The sequence below is a fragment of the Oenanthe melanoleuca genome, chromosome 1 (genome assembly GCF_029582105.1).
Source record: "Oenanthe melanoleuca isolate GR-GAL-2019-014 chromosome 1, OMel1.0, whole genome shotgun sequence".
NCBI classification, from domain to species: domain Eukaryota; kingdom Metazoa; phylum Chordata; class Aves; order Passeriformes; family Muscicapidae; genus Oenanthe; species Oenanthe melanoleuca.
In genome coordinates this window covers 86,679,289-86,693,013 of record NC_079333.1, presented here as the reverse complement: position 1 = coordinate 86,693,013, position 13,725 = coordinate 86,679,289, and the positions used below count along the sequence as shown (strand labels likewise).

The window sequence follows — 13,725 nt, the reverse complement described above, 5'->3', positions numbered from 1 at the left end:
AAAGTAGTTGAAATTCTTTGTGGTAAAAGCAAGGCACTGGCTGCATTCACCTACAGGGCTGCAGGGAGCTGGCCATCCCTGCACACCAATTCTTTTGATCACATGCTTTTCTTTTGTAGGTGCAGGGGCAAGTAGGTGCCCATGAAACTCTCCTGTAATTCTGGAATCTGGGGCACTTTAATTAGAAGAGGCTTTAGTTGGCTAACATGAGGCATCTTATGAAAGAATCTTGATTTTCAGAGAGCAAATGCTGAGCACTTTCCCCCCATCAGATCTATGATAAGATGCCCCTTTTTGGATATTCAGGGTCGCTACCAATTGTTTGAAAGAGAGCCCATGACAGCTATTTGGTGGCTTTTTGAGGATAACTAGTTCAGTGCATTATAGATTTTTATGGCTTTATTTCCCAGTGATTTTTCCCTCTGGCAGTACATTTCTGCTGTTGCAGAAAGCACCACTGAAAGCCTGCTGTAGTGCTTGTTTGCCAAATGAAAATCCCACCATCTTACACAGTTGTTCTTGCACCTACAACTGGGGGCACACTGAGGTTACTACCAAGTGCAGTAACAGGAGGTGTGTGGCAATTCCCTAAGTGTTTCAGGTCCTTCAGGCCATAAGAGGTAAAATACTGACCTGCTGATTCTTTGGTTATTCATGATACAAAAAGTCTTTTAGTTGGCAGGAAAGTAGATACCTAGCAAGCGTTTTTTCTCCCTGTTTTTCCTAAATTCTCATCAAGGCGTGAAAAACGTTTCAATTCCATAAAAAGATGTTTATGGAAATGAAAATGAGAAATAAAGCTCACAGGATCTAATGCATTTTGGAGACCACATTGTGAGTGCAATAGTTGAAACTATTTTGTTGATAATACGTATCCCTGTGCTCATTTTTCAGTTAACAGAGATTTACTTTAGTGCTCCAGGGAAACCCCCTTCCCCAAAATCCATAAGGATCCCAGCTATTACTTGTCGGTTTTCTCCAATCAACCAGACAAACTTCTTTTGGATGGTGTCCATAGTGGCACAGGAATAAGAGAAGAAATGTTTCCCTAAATTTTCCTGCTATTCTTGGCATTGTTTTTCCTCTGCTTTCACCACTGCTTGTCTGCATCCTGCTTTATAAATTCAGCCATTAGGTGGGGCATTTCTACTGTCAGCAGCCCAAATTTCATCTGCAGCACCTTGTGCCTGGGGCAGATGCTAAATAATCCTGTGTGCTGGGATATGAGGTCTCTTATCTAAAGTGCTTTCTCTTTTTATCAGCTCCATTGACATACAAAATAGTATAAAGGGGAAATCCTGAGTCAAATGATACAACTTAAGGTCTTGGTCTCTATCTTTTTTGTCATGTGTGATGTGTTAAAGGTTATCCAACTGAAGAAGATGCTGATCAATTACTAAGCTATACAGTTCATAGCCAAAAGTGTGCACTCAGTAATTTTTTTTCATTTCATTTGAACAAATCAGAATCAGGACAAGTATTTCTTCCTGGTTTCAATGTCTGGGTAAAAGCAGTGACACATTTCCTGACATTGCAGTGGACCAGTTGAGTCTCATGATACAGCACTGGACTCTGTTCTTCCATGGGGTAAACCTTCACAGGGTTGGGCTTCTTTTGCTGGGAATAACTATGCTTTATATGCCCTTTTTAAAATTGAAAAATTAAAGAAACCAAACCAGTGAGGAGCACTTTGTTATACTTACATAGAGACAATACTCATCCAGCATGGCTGAGCAGGGAGGAGGGACCTCTCCTATGGCACTCTGAGCCCTCCTAGCACCTCAAGTCCCAGAAACATAGGCATTACTTTCACTTCGTGAAACTTTTGGAGAAAGTGATGGTCTCTTTGCAAACTCGGGATTCTGAGGTCTGGATTTGTCCCAGTCAGCCCCAAGGACCTTAATCAAGGACTGTGTTGCTTCAGGAGGTGGAGGGACAGAGAGGCACATCCAGAGGGCAGCTGAACTTTTTTTGAGTTTGTCCTTCAGTCAGAAGTGTGGGGATGTGTGGGGCTGCTGGAGATGGTGGGCACTTGTCCAGCACTGTGAAGGGGACTGTACTACCACACTGATGTGCCAGGTCCAAACTTGACTATCCAAATCACCCCAAACCAATCCTTTTGGGATTTTGTATTATGAAGCCCATCTAGCAGGTGACTTGCCAAGAAGAAGGGCTGGTGGAAATTTGATTATGGCCTAATTAGAGGGGACATAAAATGTCTGAAGGACTTTACCCAGATGGATGGCCAGGCCCAAAGGATGAGGGTGGATGGAGTTGCATCCATCTGATGTCTGCTCACCTGTGATGTTCCCCAGGGCTCAGCACTGGGTGCAGTCCTGTTTAATGCATTTATCAATGATCTGGATGAGGGGATTGAGCCTGCTCTCAGTCAGTTCATGGGTGCCACCAAGCTGGGCAGGAGTGTTGATCTGCTGGAGGGCAGGAAGGCTCTGCAGAGGGGTCTGGAAAGGCTGGATCAATGGGCTGAGATAAGTGGTGTGGGGTTTAACAAGGGAAGTGTCAGATTCTGCCTTTGGGTCACAACAACCCCAGGAAGCTGCAGGGCAGAGAGGCTGAAAAGGGCCTGGAAGAAAAGGTCTGGGGGGCGAACATGAGCCAGTGCCCAGGTGCCCAAGAAGCCAATGGCATCCTGGCCTGTGTCAGCAATAGTGTGGCCAGCAGGACCAGGGCAGGAATTGTCCCCCTGTACTCAGCACTGGTGAGGCCACTCCTCAAATCCTGTGCTCAGTTTTGGGCTCCTTGCTATGAGACAGGGCTGGAGAGTGTCCAGCAATAGAGCTGGTGAAGGGTCTGGAGCACAAGTCTGATGAAAAGGAAACTAAGGAGGGACCTCATCACTCTCTATAACTACTTGAAAGGAGGTGGTAGTGAGGTTTGTGTTGGTCCCCTCTGCCAGATAACAAGCAATAGAGGAGATGGTCTCAAGTTGTGCTGGGGGAGATTTAGATTGGATATTAGGAAAACTTTCTTCACTAAAATGAGTGTCAGGCACTAGCACAGGCTGCCCAGGGAAATGGTGGAGCCACCATCCCTGGAAATGTTCAAAAAACGTATGGATGTGATAGGGATATGGTTTAGTGCTGGACCTGGCGGTGCTGGGTAATGGGTGGACATAATAGTCTTAAAAATCTTTCCCAGCCACAACAATTCTATGATTCTTTGATTTTCCTGTGCAGGCAGAAGAAGCCAGCTAATAGAAAATTTATTATTCAATTCTGGCACAAATTCTCTGTGCTGTAAGGACTTTTCTCAAATGTGAAATGAAATCACGGACAACAAAAAGTAAATTATGCTTTTGGTTTAGTACAAAGTTGCCAGCTTATAAAAGTTTGATGGGTGAAGTAAGCCCATGTGTGTAAGGGCAGTGTTGTATCTCCAATAATACCTATTTTTATTTTTGAGGATAGGTGTGATATACAAATAAAATTTTCATTTTGTGACCCTCTACATGCCAAAAGCCTAACTCTTGGCAGGCTGAGAAAAAAAAGAAGACAAAGTTTAAGCCTCTTCAGTGGCCAGGAGACATAATGTTCACATTCCCATTTCCTCACAGCAATGTTCCCCACTGGGCCAGCCCAGTTGTCACATATGTGACTCGTGTGCATTGTGCTGGCAAATGGGTTTGGTCTCAGCTTGCTGCCAGGCTGTTCTTGTCCTCAGTCTCTTGATGGCAGTGGGTGGGGGCGTTCTGCCAACCCGGGATTAAGGAACAGCCAGCCCTCGCCTGCAGAGTGTGGTCATGGAGAGCGTCATAAAATGGAAGGGAACTCACTGAATTCACATGGGGAAGCAGGACAGTGTTTGTATGAACCCTCTCTCCTGCTGAAGCTGAGTCCTTAGGACATGCCTTTAGGGCTCCTCCACAGTTAATTTTAATTTGAATGTGTGGCTACAATGCTAAGCTGAACTCGTGTATGGGAGTGTTGGTGCTTTGAGACGTTCTGTCTGTCACAGCTTTACTAAGACACTCCAGGCAGCACACCTGCCCTCACTTCTCCAAAACAACATTCATCACACACCAGCCTTTAGCAGAAGATGCTATTATTGTAAACACAACAATTCATACCCGGTTTGTAGCATTCAGTGACATGGCTGCTTTTCACTGCTCTGTTTCACATTGCATTGTAAAATAAAAACTTCCTAAGACTTTAAATGTGAGCTGAGGCACCTGCCTCATGTCTGTGTGCCCCAGCATTTGGAGTGGGACAGATGTCCCAGGAAAAGCTGAATTGCTATGTCAAAGTGTTGAGCCTCTCTGGCTTACCTTGTCCTCATGGCCTTTCAGCATTGAGCTTTTTTGAGCTCTTACACTTGTTGCATATTCATTTCCAGTAATTAAGAACCTCTTGAAATGGTGTACCTTTACAACAATAATGCATACAGTGTGTATAGCCAAAGTGTAAATAGCTTCAGAGGAGGTTAAATCACAATTTTTCCAATATTAATATTAATGAGGCTGACCATTTGCATTTGCAGTAAATCCCCTTGTAGCATCAATGTCCTTTGAGGATTTTTCTGCAGATAAATGAAGCATTCCCCTCCTTCCCTCACTACTTCTGCTAACAGTGTCACTCAGTGCAGCAATAGATCAACAGTTCCTGCTAATCTGTGAAAAGGCAGAGCTTAGAACAAGTGCTTTTTGACATAATTAAAGCTACACTGCCTACCACTATTCCTGGAAGAAGTACTAGCAGAGTTTCATTAGAACAAGTAAATACAAATAGAGTTCAGCCTGAACAGTTGTCTTTGTTACAAACAAAGCCCATTAGTTAGCAAGGAGAATTTCAAGCAGGGCTGAATTCACGATGATCTCAAAGCCCTTCTCATATTTAATTTATAAACTGATGATTAATTCAGTGATTAGCTAATTCACTTGCAGTGATTAATTTAATTCATGTCTTCAGGCTAATCTTTAAGAAAGAAAAAAACCCTAGCTCTGATAGATGCACATCAATGTCCTTGTGATTAAAGAATGATAATATAATGCCCTGGAGAAAAAAGGAGAGAAGAAAGATCAAGTGAATTGGTAGCATGATCTGTTGTAAGTTCTTGCCTGAGCTGTAGCCATAATTTTTAGCTGTGATGTTTAAATGTGTCAGTTACTCTAATGATCAATGGTTTGAAAGCCGAATCTAAGGATCCTTCACTGTAGCTTTCCACTGTGTATTTTGAGAATGGTGTTGTTTTAGAGCAGTCCTCCAGCTGTGCTTTTTTGTCACTTGTTTTGCCAGCTGCCTGCCTGCTCCCCTCCCTTTCAGCAGCATCTTTCTCATGCCTCGCCAAAGTTTTTGATGAGAGTGCTTTGTACTTCTTAAATCCAGGCTGCTTCTCTCTTTTTCCAGCAGGATTTACCTCATCTTTTGATGCAACATGTAATGATGAGGTTGATTTGGGGAATTTCTCTGTGTTGAACAAACTGGTCTCTTTGGGGACAGCACTGCTTTTACAGTTTATGCCTTTGCTTGGTGATGGAACTTGATAGCTTCTGAAATCACCCACAGGGCCCTTCTCTCCTGAGCCATCATTGCTGTGGCTCTCTTTCTGAGCTGAAGAGCCTGTCTGATATTTCTCTCTTCTCTCAGGTTCACTTCTCTTCTCTGGACTACCAGTTTTATACGCTGGTTTTTCATCACGTGATGGTGGCAAATCCTCCTTTTTGTCTGTGGCATTATTTCCTTGAGATTTCACAGGCAAATTTGAATATGGGGATTGGCACATCCCAGAAGTTGGATCTCTGCTTTTATCTGTGTTTGCATCAGGCTTTGTAAAACTTTCAGATACAGTTTGTGGTTTTTCTCCTCCTGGAATATTTTTCTCAGGCTTCAATAATTTATTTGAAGGAGGTAGCAGATGGTTCCCAGAACCTTGGTATTTATCTTTCTCTTTTACAGCCTTTTCTTCAGGTGATCTGGTGTCCTCTCCTGCTGGTGTCTTTTGCTTCCTCCCTCCTGAAGTGCTTTTTTCTTGAGACTTCAGCACTTCGTTTGAAGAAGGCAGCTTCTCAGAATTTGGATCTCCATCCTTTTCTTTTACAGAATTAGTACCAGGCTTCTTAAAACCTGAAGAATCTGATGTTTTTTGCTTTTGTTCTTGAGTAATTTTTTCTTGAGGCTTAACCAATATTTCTGGTGGTACTGATGGACGCTTCCTGGAACTTGGAAGTTTGTCTTTCTCTTTTGCAGTATTTGTATCAGGTGTCAGAAAATCTTCAAATCTCATTTGCTGTTTGTCTCCTGGAAGATTTGCCTCATGCCTTTCTGATTCTCTTGATGGAGGTAGCTGGTGCTTCCCAGAAAACTGCTGCTCAATATCCTCTTTTACTATCTCTGTTTCAGGTGATCCAGTGTCCTCTGCTGCTGGTGTCTTTGTCCTCTCTCCTGAAGAGCTTCTGTCTTGGCAATTTGGCACTTGGTTTGAAGGTGTCTGGAACTTCTCAGACGTATGTTTAGCCTCTTTTTTGTCTGGCTTAGTTTCAGGCTTTACAAGGTCACTTGTAAAGTGACCTTGTTTCTGTGTCTCTGGAGCAGTGTTGTCCTCATCAGTGGTCTTACTGTCCTGCCTTGCTGCATTTCTTGGTGGCATTGAATAATTATTGAAGTCTGACTTGATGTTTCCTAGCCCTTCACTGTCATTTGCATGTTTCATTGGCTCATCTGATGAGTCCAGGTGGTTTTTCCTATTATTGCTATAGATGTTTTCATCTCCTGTCCCATCATGTTTGTGTTTCACAAAATCTCTTGGAGATGCTAGATGCTCCAAATTCTGTTCAGTATTTTTCACTCCTTGAATGTTGGTATCATGCTCTGATGAAGGTAATGGGGATTTTTGAGGACTATAAGCATCATTCTCCTTTGAAGAGTTATTATCATGGTCCAGAGTATCATTTGGTGTGAATACTTGTTCCTGCTCAAATTTATGCAAGACATTTCTCTCTTCATTCTCCTCTGTCTCCATCCTATCACTTTCATGCTTCATGTCGTCATCTGAGGAAAAGAGCTTATCCCCTGTGTGTTCATATACTTTATTTCTACTTTTTGCATCCTTCTTTTGGTCTGAGACCAACTCAGTTGGTGAAGGAATTGGGTTCTCTTCTAGCATATCACATCCTTGCTTTTTGTTATCATCTAATATTGGTGTTTTGCTCCTCTCCAAGGGTAATAGGGGATTTCCTGCTAGTGTGGTTTTAATTTCATGTTTTCCCGGCTTTTTGGATGAATGTGAAAGACAGTTCTCAAGTCTCTGACATATATTTGTCTCTTTGTCTGTAAAGTTTTCATTTTCTGTTGCATGATCTGGGAATAGTGCTTGGTTCTTAAAATCACACACAGTTTTCTTCTCCCCCATTGTGTCATTCCCACCATTTGTCAACTCATCTGAAGGGGGATGTGGATGTTTCTCACAGCCATGGCTGTCATGCTTATGTTCCACAGCACCAGCTCCCTGTCCCACCAGATCAGTAGGTGGAAGTGCTGGAGGGTTTCCAAGAGTGTGATGGATACTTTGTCCCGCAATCCCACTCATTGATTTTGGTAAAGGGGTTGACAGGGGTGACTGCCATGTCTCAGAGTTGGGCCAGGGCATCTCATCTGCAGAGTCCTCTTCATGCCAAATGAAGGATTCAGATGGCTTGTGGCAGGTCTCCAGGTCAGTTAAGGAACTTCTTTGCAGGGCTTGATTGTTTGAATGATTCATCACTTCATTTGATGAAGATAACTTGTCCTTCCCAAAATTTTCTTCTGAAATAAAGAAGCTGTGCTTCACAAGGTCATCTGGCAAAGGGTTTTGTGTCTTTTCCAAAGAAGAGGTGCTCTCTTCTTCTGCAGCACTAGGCTTTGGCTCCAGGCTCTCATTTGAGGAGAGTGTAGGATTGTTCTGATTTGCATCTGGAACTGGCATGTCCCCACTGGAAACATTAAAGTTATTTTGTGAGCTAAAATTCATTTGAGGAGGGTGAGGCTGCTTGGTTTTTAATTCATTTTGCATTTGGCTGTTTAGTGTTTTACTCTCCTCCTCCTCTATATTCGGGACATCACCATAATTTTTGCCAGAAGTAGAAGACATTTTGTCTTCACTGTGAAATGTTGCTTCTTTTTTGGCTTCCTTGGAACATTTGCCACTTAAATTCAGTGCCTCTATTGGTGGCTTTGTGCCAGAAGCTGGTATTAGGACAGTTAGCTGTCGATCATCCATTGAAGGCTCAACTTCACAAGATGCTGAAAGTTTTGGAGAGCAAAATGGCAGAATGTTTTCCAGTACTTTCTGCTCTGGAAAACATTTTTGGCCTGCAAAGAAAAGATCCTTTTCTGGCTCTGTGAGCTCTGTGTCGTCTTCATCTGAACCGTATACATACAGAGATATTTCAGGAATCTCTCCTGGTTTAGTATCCTGAGCACTTTGTTCATGGGATCCTTCAGCTGTGCTAGAGTCAGCTGAGTCAGAAGGTGGGCTGCCTCCCTTAACATGTTGCAGAGCATTGGTAATTCCCAATTGTGAAGATGTGTCAGGCCCAGCTGGCATGTTAGTCCCGTCACTATCTAGATCACATTCAGGTAAAGGGGAGATGCAGTCTGCAAGAGCTTTGTTTGTATGAGTAGTTGAAGAGTTATCTAGAATGGGATGGAAGTTGGGTCCCTGTTTTGTGGAATCTATTTTAGCCTCAGCACAGTCCTTTGCATCTGACATGGCCTCTGGTGCCATCAGTAGCTCTTCTTTTTCTTCCCTGTCCTGTGCTGCATTTGCCTGTGTTTTGTTCTCTCTGTGGTCTTGGTTGGATCCCTCCTTCCCCTTCAGTAGTGTACCATGACCAAAAGGCTCCTTTGTGGCATTATTTTTTGACCAGCTCCAAGGATGGTTAATTTTGGTAGCCATGCTGAGTCTGGGCACTGGGACCATGGAGCACACTAAATTTTGGGACTCTGGACTCTTTATACCTGTAGCTGTCATTGCTGCCATGCGCAGCACTCTGACCTCAGGCTTGTGAATAGTTCTTCTGCTGGGGCAGCTTTTAGTCTTTCTCTCACCTTTGCGCAAGAGCGATGCTTTCACCTCTGCAGCTGAGCACAGAGTGCTTTGTTCAAACTGCTCCTTCAGTTTAGACAAAACTGAATTCTTGTTGACTATTTTTGGCATGCTACTGTTTGCTCCCTTCTTTTTCCAGCTGGACGACTTCTCCTTGGCTTCTTTCTCTTCAGCAGCTAAAAATTTCTTCAGGATGTTCTTCACTGTGTTTTTTCCAGTCACACTGCTCCACCTTGCCCTCTCGCTGGATGCTGTGTCTGCATCCTCCTCTCCTGCTTTTCCATCTCCCCTCCTGTCTCTACTTCTGTCCAGCTTGTTACCAGCCCTGCTCAGCCACATCTTCTCTTTAATGACCAGTTTGCCAACTTCTCTTCTCTTCTTAGTGTACGGCTCGCGATTGTTGTTTAGAAACCTGGACCGCAGGAGCTGAAATCTGGTTGGATACTGAACCCTGACTGGATCTGGACATGGCTGCTTAGAGCTCACCTGGTTTTCTTTACCTTCTGCCCATTTTGTCCTCTTGTTGCTGATCTGGGGATCGCCGGCTGTGAGCTCAGTGACGTACAGCAGCAGGCTGCTGAGAACAGCAAAGGCTCCTTGCTCTGTTGCCATCCTGTTGAGCTTCTTCTTCAGCACCAGAGGATCTATAAGCATCTTATTATCTCCAGAGAAGTGTGCGCTTTTGGTGCTGTGCAAGAGAAAACATAAATGTCTTTTCAAGTTGTCAACATTGTCACTACCTTCTTACTTTGCTTTAATGGCATGCTGCTACGCATGAAATGGAAAAGAAACCACTTAAATTTAGAACTTCTCAAGAGAGTTGATGTTAGTAGCCTGTTAAAAAGCATGCAAAGTGCTCAACAAGCTTCATGAGGCATGGTGTAGCAGGAGTGTCAGGGCTTCATATTGTCCCACACACCACTGTCAGCTCTTTCTTCTGTGTTTTGTGGGCAGTGGAAGCACTTAGGGAAGCAAGCAATGCTAGTCAGGGCCACTGCATCTCCTCTGTGCCACTAGTCCCTCATTTAGAATTACCATGTCCTAAAGTGAGGGCAACACTTGAAGATATTTTCCTTTCCTGCTGGGTAAAGTGTAGGCAAAGATAGATATGATGAGATTGCGGTTAGCAGGAAACCATGGTTCTGTCTCTGGTTTATAACCATTAACCATACTATTGGTATAGGTTAGAATTCAGCAGATACCTCCTCAGAATTTTTTTTTAAAAAAACCACAACAGGGTTGCTGTTATTTGCTTTTTGATAGCATTTACATCCCACATCAGGAGTATGCTCTTAAATCTGCATTGTGAAGGCTGTCACCACAACAACAACAACTCTGGCAGTGTCCCTTGACTACAATCTGTTCTAATCTGGAGGAAGAAGAATGATATGTTGGACCTTTGCTTGTTTGAAGAATCAGGCTCTTGGACAGCTGGGGATTTAGGCAATGCTTTAATTGGTGTGGATCAGTTACTAAATAAAATACTGAACTCAGCACAAAAGCTGGAGCTTGAAGTCAATAACAATAGATGGGTCTAGGAGGGGAAAACCAAGAGGTGTCAGCTTTCTGACACCATGGAAAGCTGGATGGTTACTTCACCGTGCAGTGAAATAGTTTCATGCACAGAATGCAGCCTGCATACCCGCAGGGGATTAATTTTTATGAGCAGAAGTGGAATAAAAAATTCTTTAAATTAAATCCACATGTAGAAAATGAAGAAAGGCTGCAAAGAGGGTCATCCTTTAGGGAGTATCAAGCTTGGAAAGTTGGGGAAGGCCAGCTCCGCCCCAGCAGCTGGCATCCCATGGTCTCTGAAAGAAACTGGACCTGGCCCCCCTCTGCAATAATATGGAAGTTGTTTGCAAGGTGAGGGGCTAGTCCTTGTCCAGTTCGATTGTGACATTTGGATTCCACTTGGCTGCACTTCAAGTGCACATATTGAAAATTACATCCCTCAGCAAAGGGAAGAATTTGCCATCTTGAATGGAAGAAGGTCTATTTATAATGACTTGTAGGTATTTTTAAAGGCCAATAAAAGAAAAAAACCCGACACCTGGCCCATGTCTAATGTGACAAACAATACCTCATAGGTTTTGATAGGGAATAACCACATTTCAGCATAGCACAGGTGGTATCATCCACAATTTCCCTTACCAAATTGACCACAGCCAAGGAGGCAAAGCTTCTATGTTACACCAAGAAGCCCATTTGTCCCAACTATCGGAATTTTCAGAATAAAGAAAGAACCAGAATTCAGAGTATAATTGGCTAAAATTATCCAGGCTCATTCCCTCTCCTAGCAAGTCTGTTGATATTTTAACTGCAAGCTTGCCATCCCTCTCCTCCCTAACTAATGTCTGGTGTATTCAGAAAAACGTGGGGCAATCAACCAGTGTACTTTAGGGTAATCTCTGATCTCTCTTGGAACAGCAGGGGAACCAGATGCCCTGCTTGCCCCTCCCTTCTGCTCTGCTTTGGATGCTATAAATGGCCACAGTAAAATACAGACTAATCTTGCTTTCAGCATGGCCAAACTCCTATTAACTGTGAAGGGAAGAAGATCAGACCCTCTCTACTAGGAATACTCACATATGAATATGCTAGGAATTAATCACATATGAGCTATAAAATTCAAACAACTTCATTAAAATATACTATGAGTGAGCTCTATTCAGGGATTTCCTTTTCCATGTTAGAGTGTTATTACAAGATGCCATCTGAAATGCAGCAGTTGAGGGAATACTGCATTGCCTTAAGTACCAAGACATGTTGCATGGGTTGAGTGTTTGATCCATATTCACCAGTCAGCAGCAGAAAATGAACAAACAGCTATGGCACCTATTTAGGGCATCTGCAGTTCTTCCAAGATGACGTCACCTGCAAACGACCATCGTGACCATGTAAATCTGAAATGCATTCTGTGCAAGGGCAGGGGTACAATGACACCGAGTTCTGAGACCACCACAGAAAATGGAGGTAGTGATGAGTCTGCTTTAATCTAGTGTTTGGAAAACACCGTGATTTCCCCTTGAGGAAGGAGGCCTAAGTAAGAGGCTTGTCATTTTTGGGAGCGTGACCACCATTCTCAACGAGCTAAGTCATCATCCCTAATTTTTCCTTACTGTCTTTTCCCAAGTTGCATCCTTCTGCTCTTAAACTAAGTCATCTATAAGTGAAATATAGTCACCTCTATATCAACTAGAGGCAGTCAATTCTAATCCCATTGGGAGTATCCAGACAGGTAGTCCTCATGCATGGGGGAGCCCTGTGCCAGCAGAATTCACTTCCCAGCACTGTGAGCTATGCCATATGACAAGGCAGATACTTGGGCTCCTCCCTCATCCTGCAAAATGGCCTAACATGCACTTTATGTCCCTCACCCCTCTCTTCCTCTGGAGATGCTGGTTTCCACTCTTTTTAATGTGTATGATATGCCTCAATGTGCTGCTGGTTATGGAAGCTGGTTTATGCTGCTGCATGGTTTTCAGTGTCTGGAGGACAGACTGCTTGGCCCTGCAGAGGAGGCAAGGCCACCTTCAAAAGTTTCCTGTCTTCTTGGCCCACAAATAATTAAGATGCATAAGACAGGCTGCTTAGTTACTTATTTATAGATTCTTTGGGTACACTTATCACAGGCAGCATTGGAGTGGTAACAGTCTAATATGCTAATGGGCAGCAGTGCAACCCTATCCCTCTGGCCAGCCTGTCCCAGAGAAACCTCTGCAGTGCATCCCCTTGTGTCGAGAGCAGGGCAGAGCTGAGGTGCCAAGGCAAAGGGAGAGGGGCTGGCATTCTCTCCCAGACTTGTCCACTGCCTCCTGCACCAGTGCACTCCAGCCTTTCCATTCTGTTAGGGGTCCAGATGCTGCTGAGCAGCAGAGTGTGGTGGCATCCCACAGCATTTGCTAAAAGCATGAAGTTGTAGGATTTTCTGGTTTAGTGTGTCTGGTGTGGAGAAGAGAACACCCTGTCTCCTGCTCCTGAATTTCATGTTAAATATCTGATCACTGCTTTAGACACACTGGCAGCCCAAAGGACTGGCTGCTACAGAACAGTGGCATGGGCATAAGGAAACAGTGATATGGAGGCCTCATCAAAAAGACAAGAAACAAATTGAATAATACTGTCCAACCTGCAAAAGCTGTCAGAGATCAGTGGATTGGTCTCTGCCAGCTGCCTGTCTGCCTTACTGTTGGTAGGCTCTGGGGAAATGGCCATGAGCTGGAGTGTGCCAAGTGTTATAGCCTCCCTCATCCCTGGGCACCCCATCACCACCTGTCTCTGTGTGGTGTTTGGTCCAATTACCTGCCTCTAGATAAGGAAGGCAACCAGGAGCAGCTCTGCCCACTCAAAACAATGCACAGGCCTTTTGAGTGAGCTCAGTGAAATGAACTGCTCACCCCAACAGATGCAGAAATGGTGCTTTATAGGTTCAGTCTTTTTTTTTTTTCAACAGGATTCTCTTACTAATCTCTGAAACACACCTTGGTTCTGCCCGGGTTAGACAGAAGTTAAAGTGGGAAAAATTATGAATGGTCTTAATATTTATGGGTGATTATTTTTTTTTCTAAAGGAAGAAGAAAATCCAAAGTACTAGAGAAAGTCCTACCTTATGCAGAATATGCTCTTCTCTCTTCTCTACTGCTGAATTTATTACAGGAGTGCTAGAGGCATCCTAAACTAGAA

General features: G+C 43.7%; 1 protein-coding gene across 1 annotated transcript; it reads right to left on the bottom strand.

The window, feature by feature from the left end:
* Positions 1-748: 748 nt before the first annotated feature.
* LOC130253375 (uncharacterized) lies at positions 749-11,930 on the bottom strand. The gene is made up of 2 exons (XM_056491904.1): positions 11,917-11,930; positions 749-9,727 (listed from the first exon to the last, which is right to left on the bottom strand). The coding sequence occupies exons 1-2, from the start codon at positions 11,928-11,930 to the stop codon at positions 5,095-5,097; spliced, it is 4,647 nt and encodes a 1,548-aa protein (XP_056347879.1). The 3' UTR covers positions 749-5,094.
* Between the last annotated feature and the right edge of the window lie 1,795 nt (positions 11,931-13,725).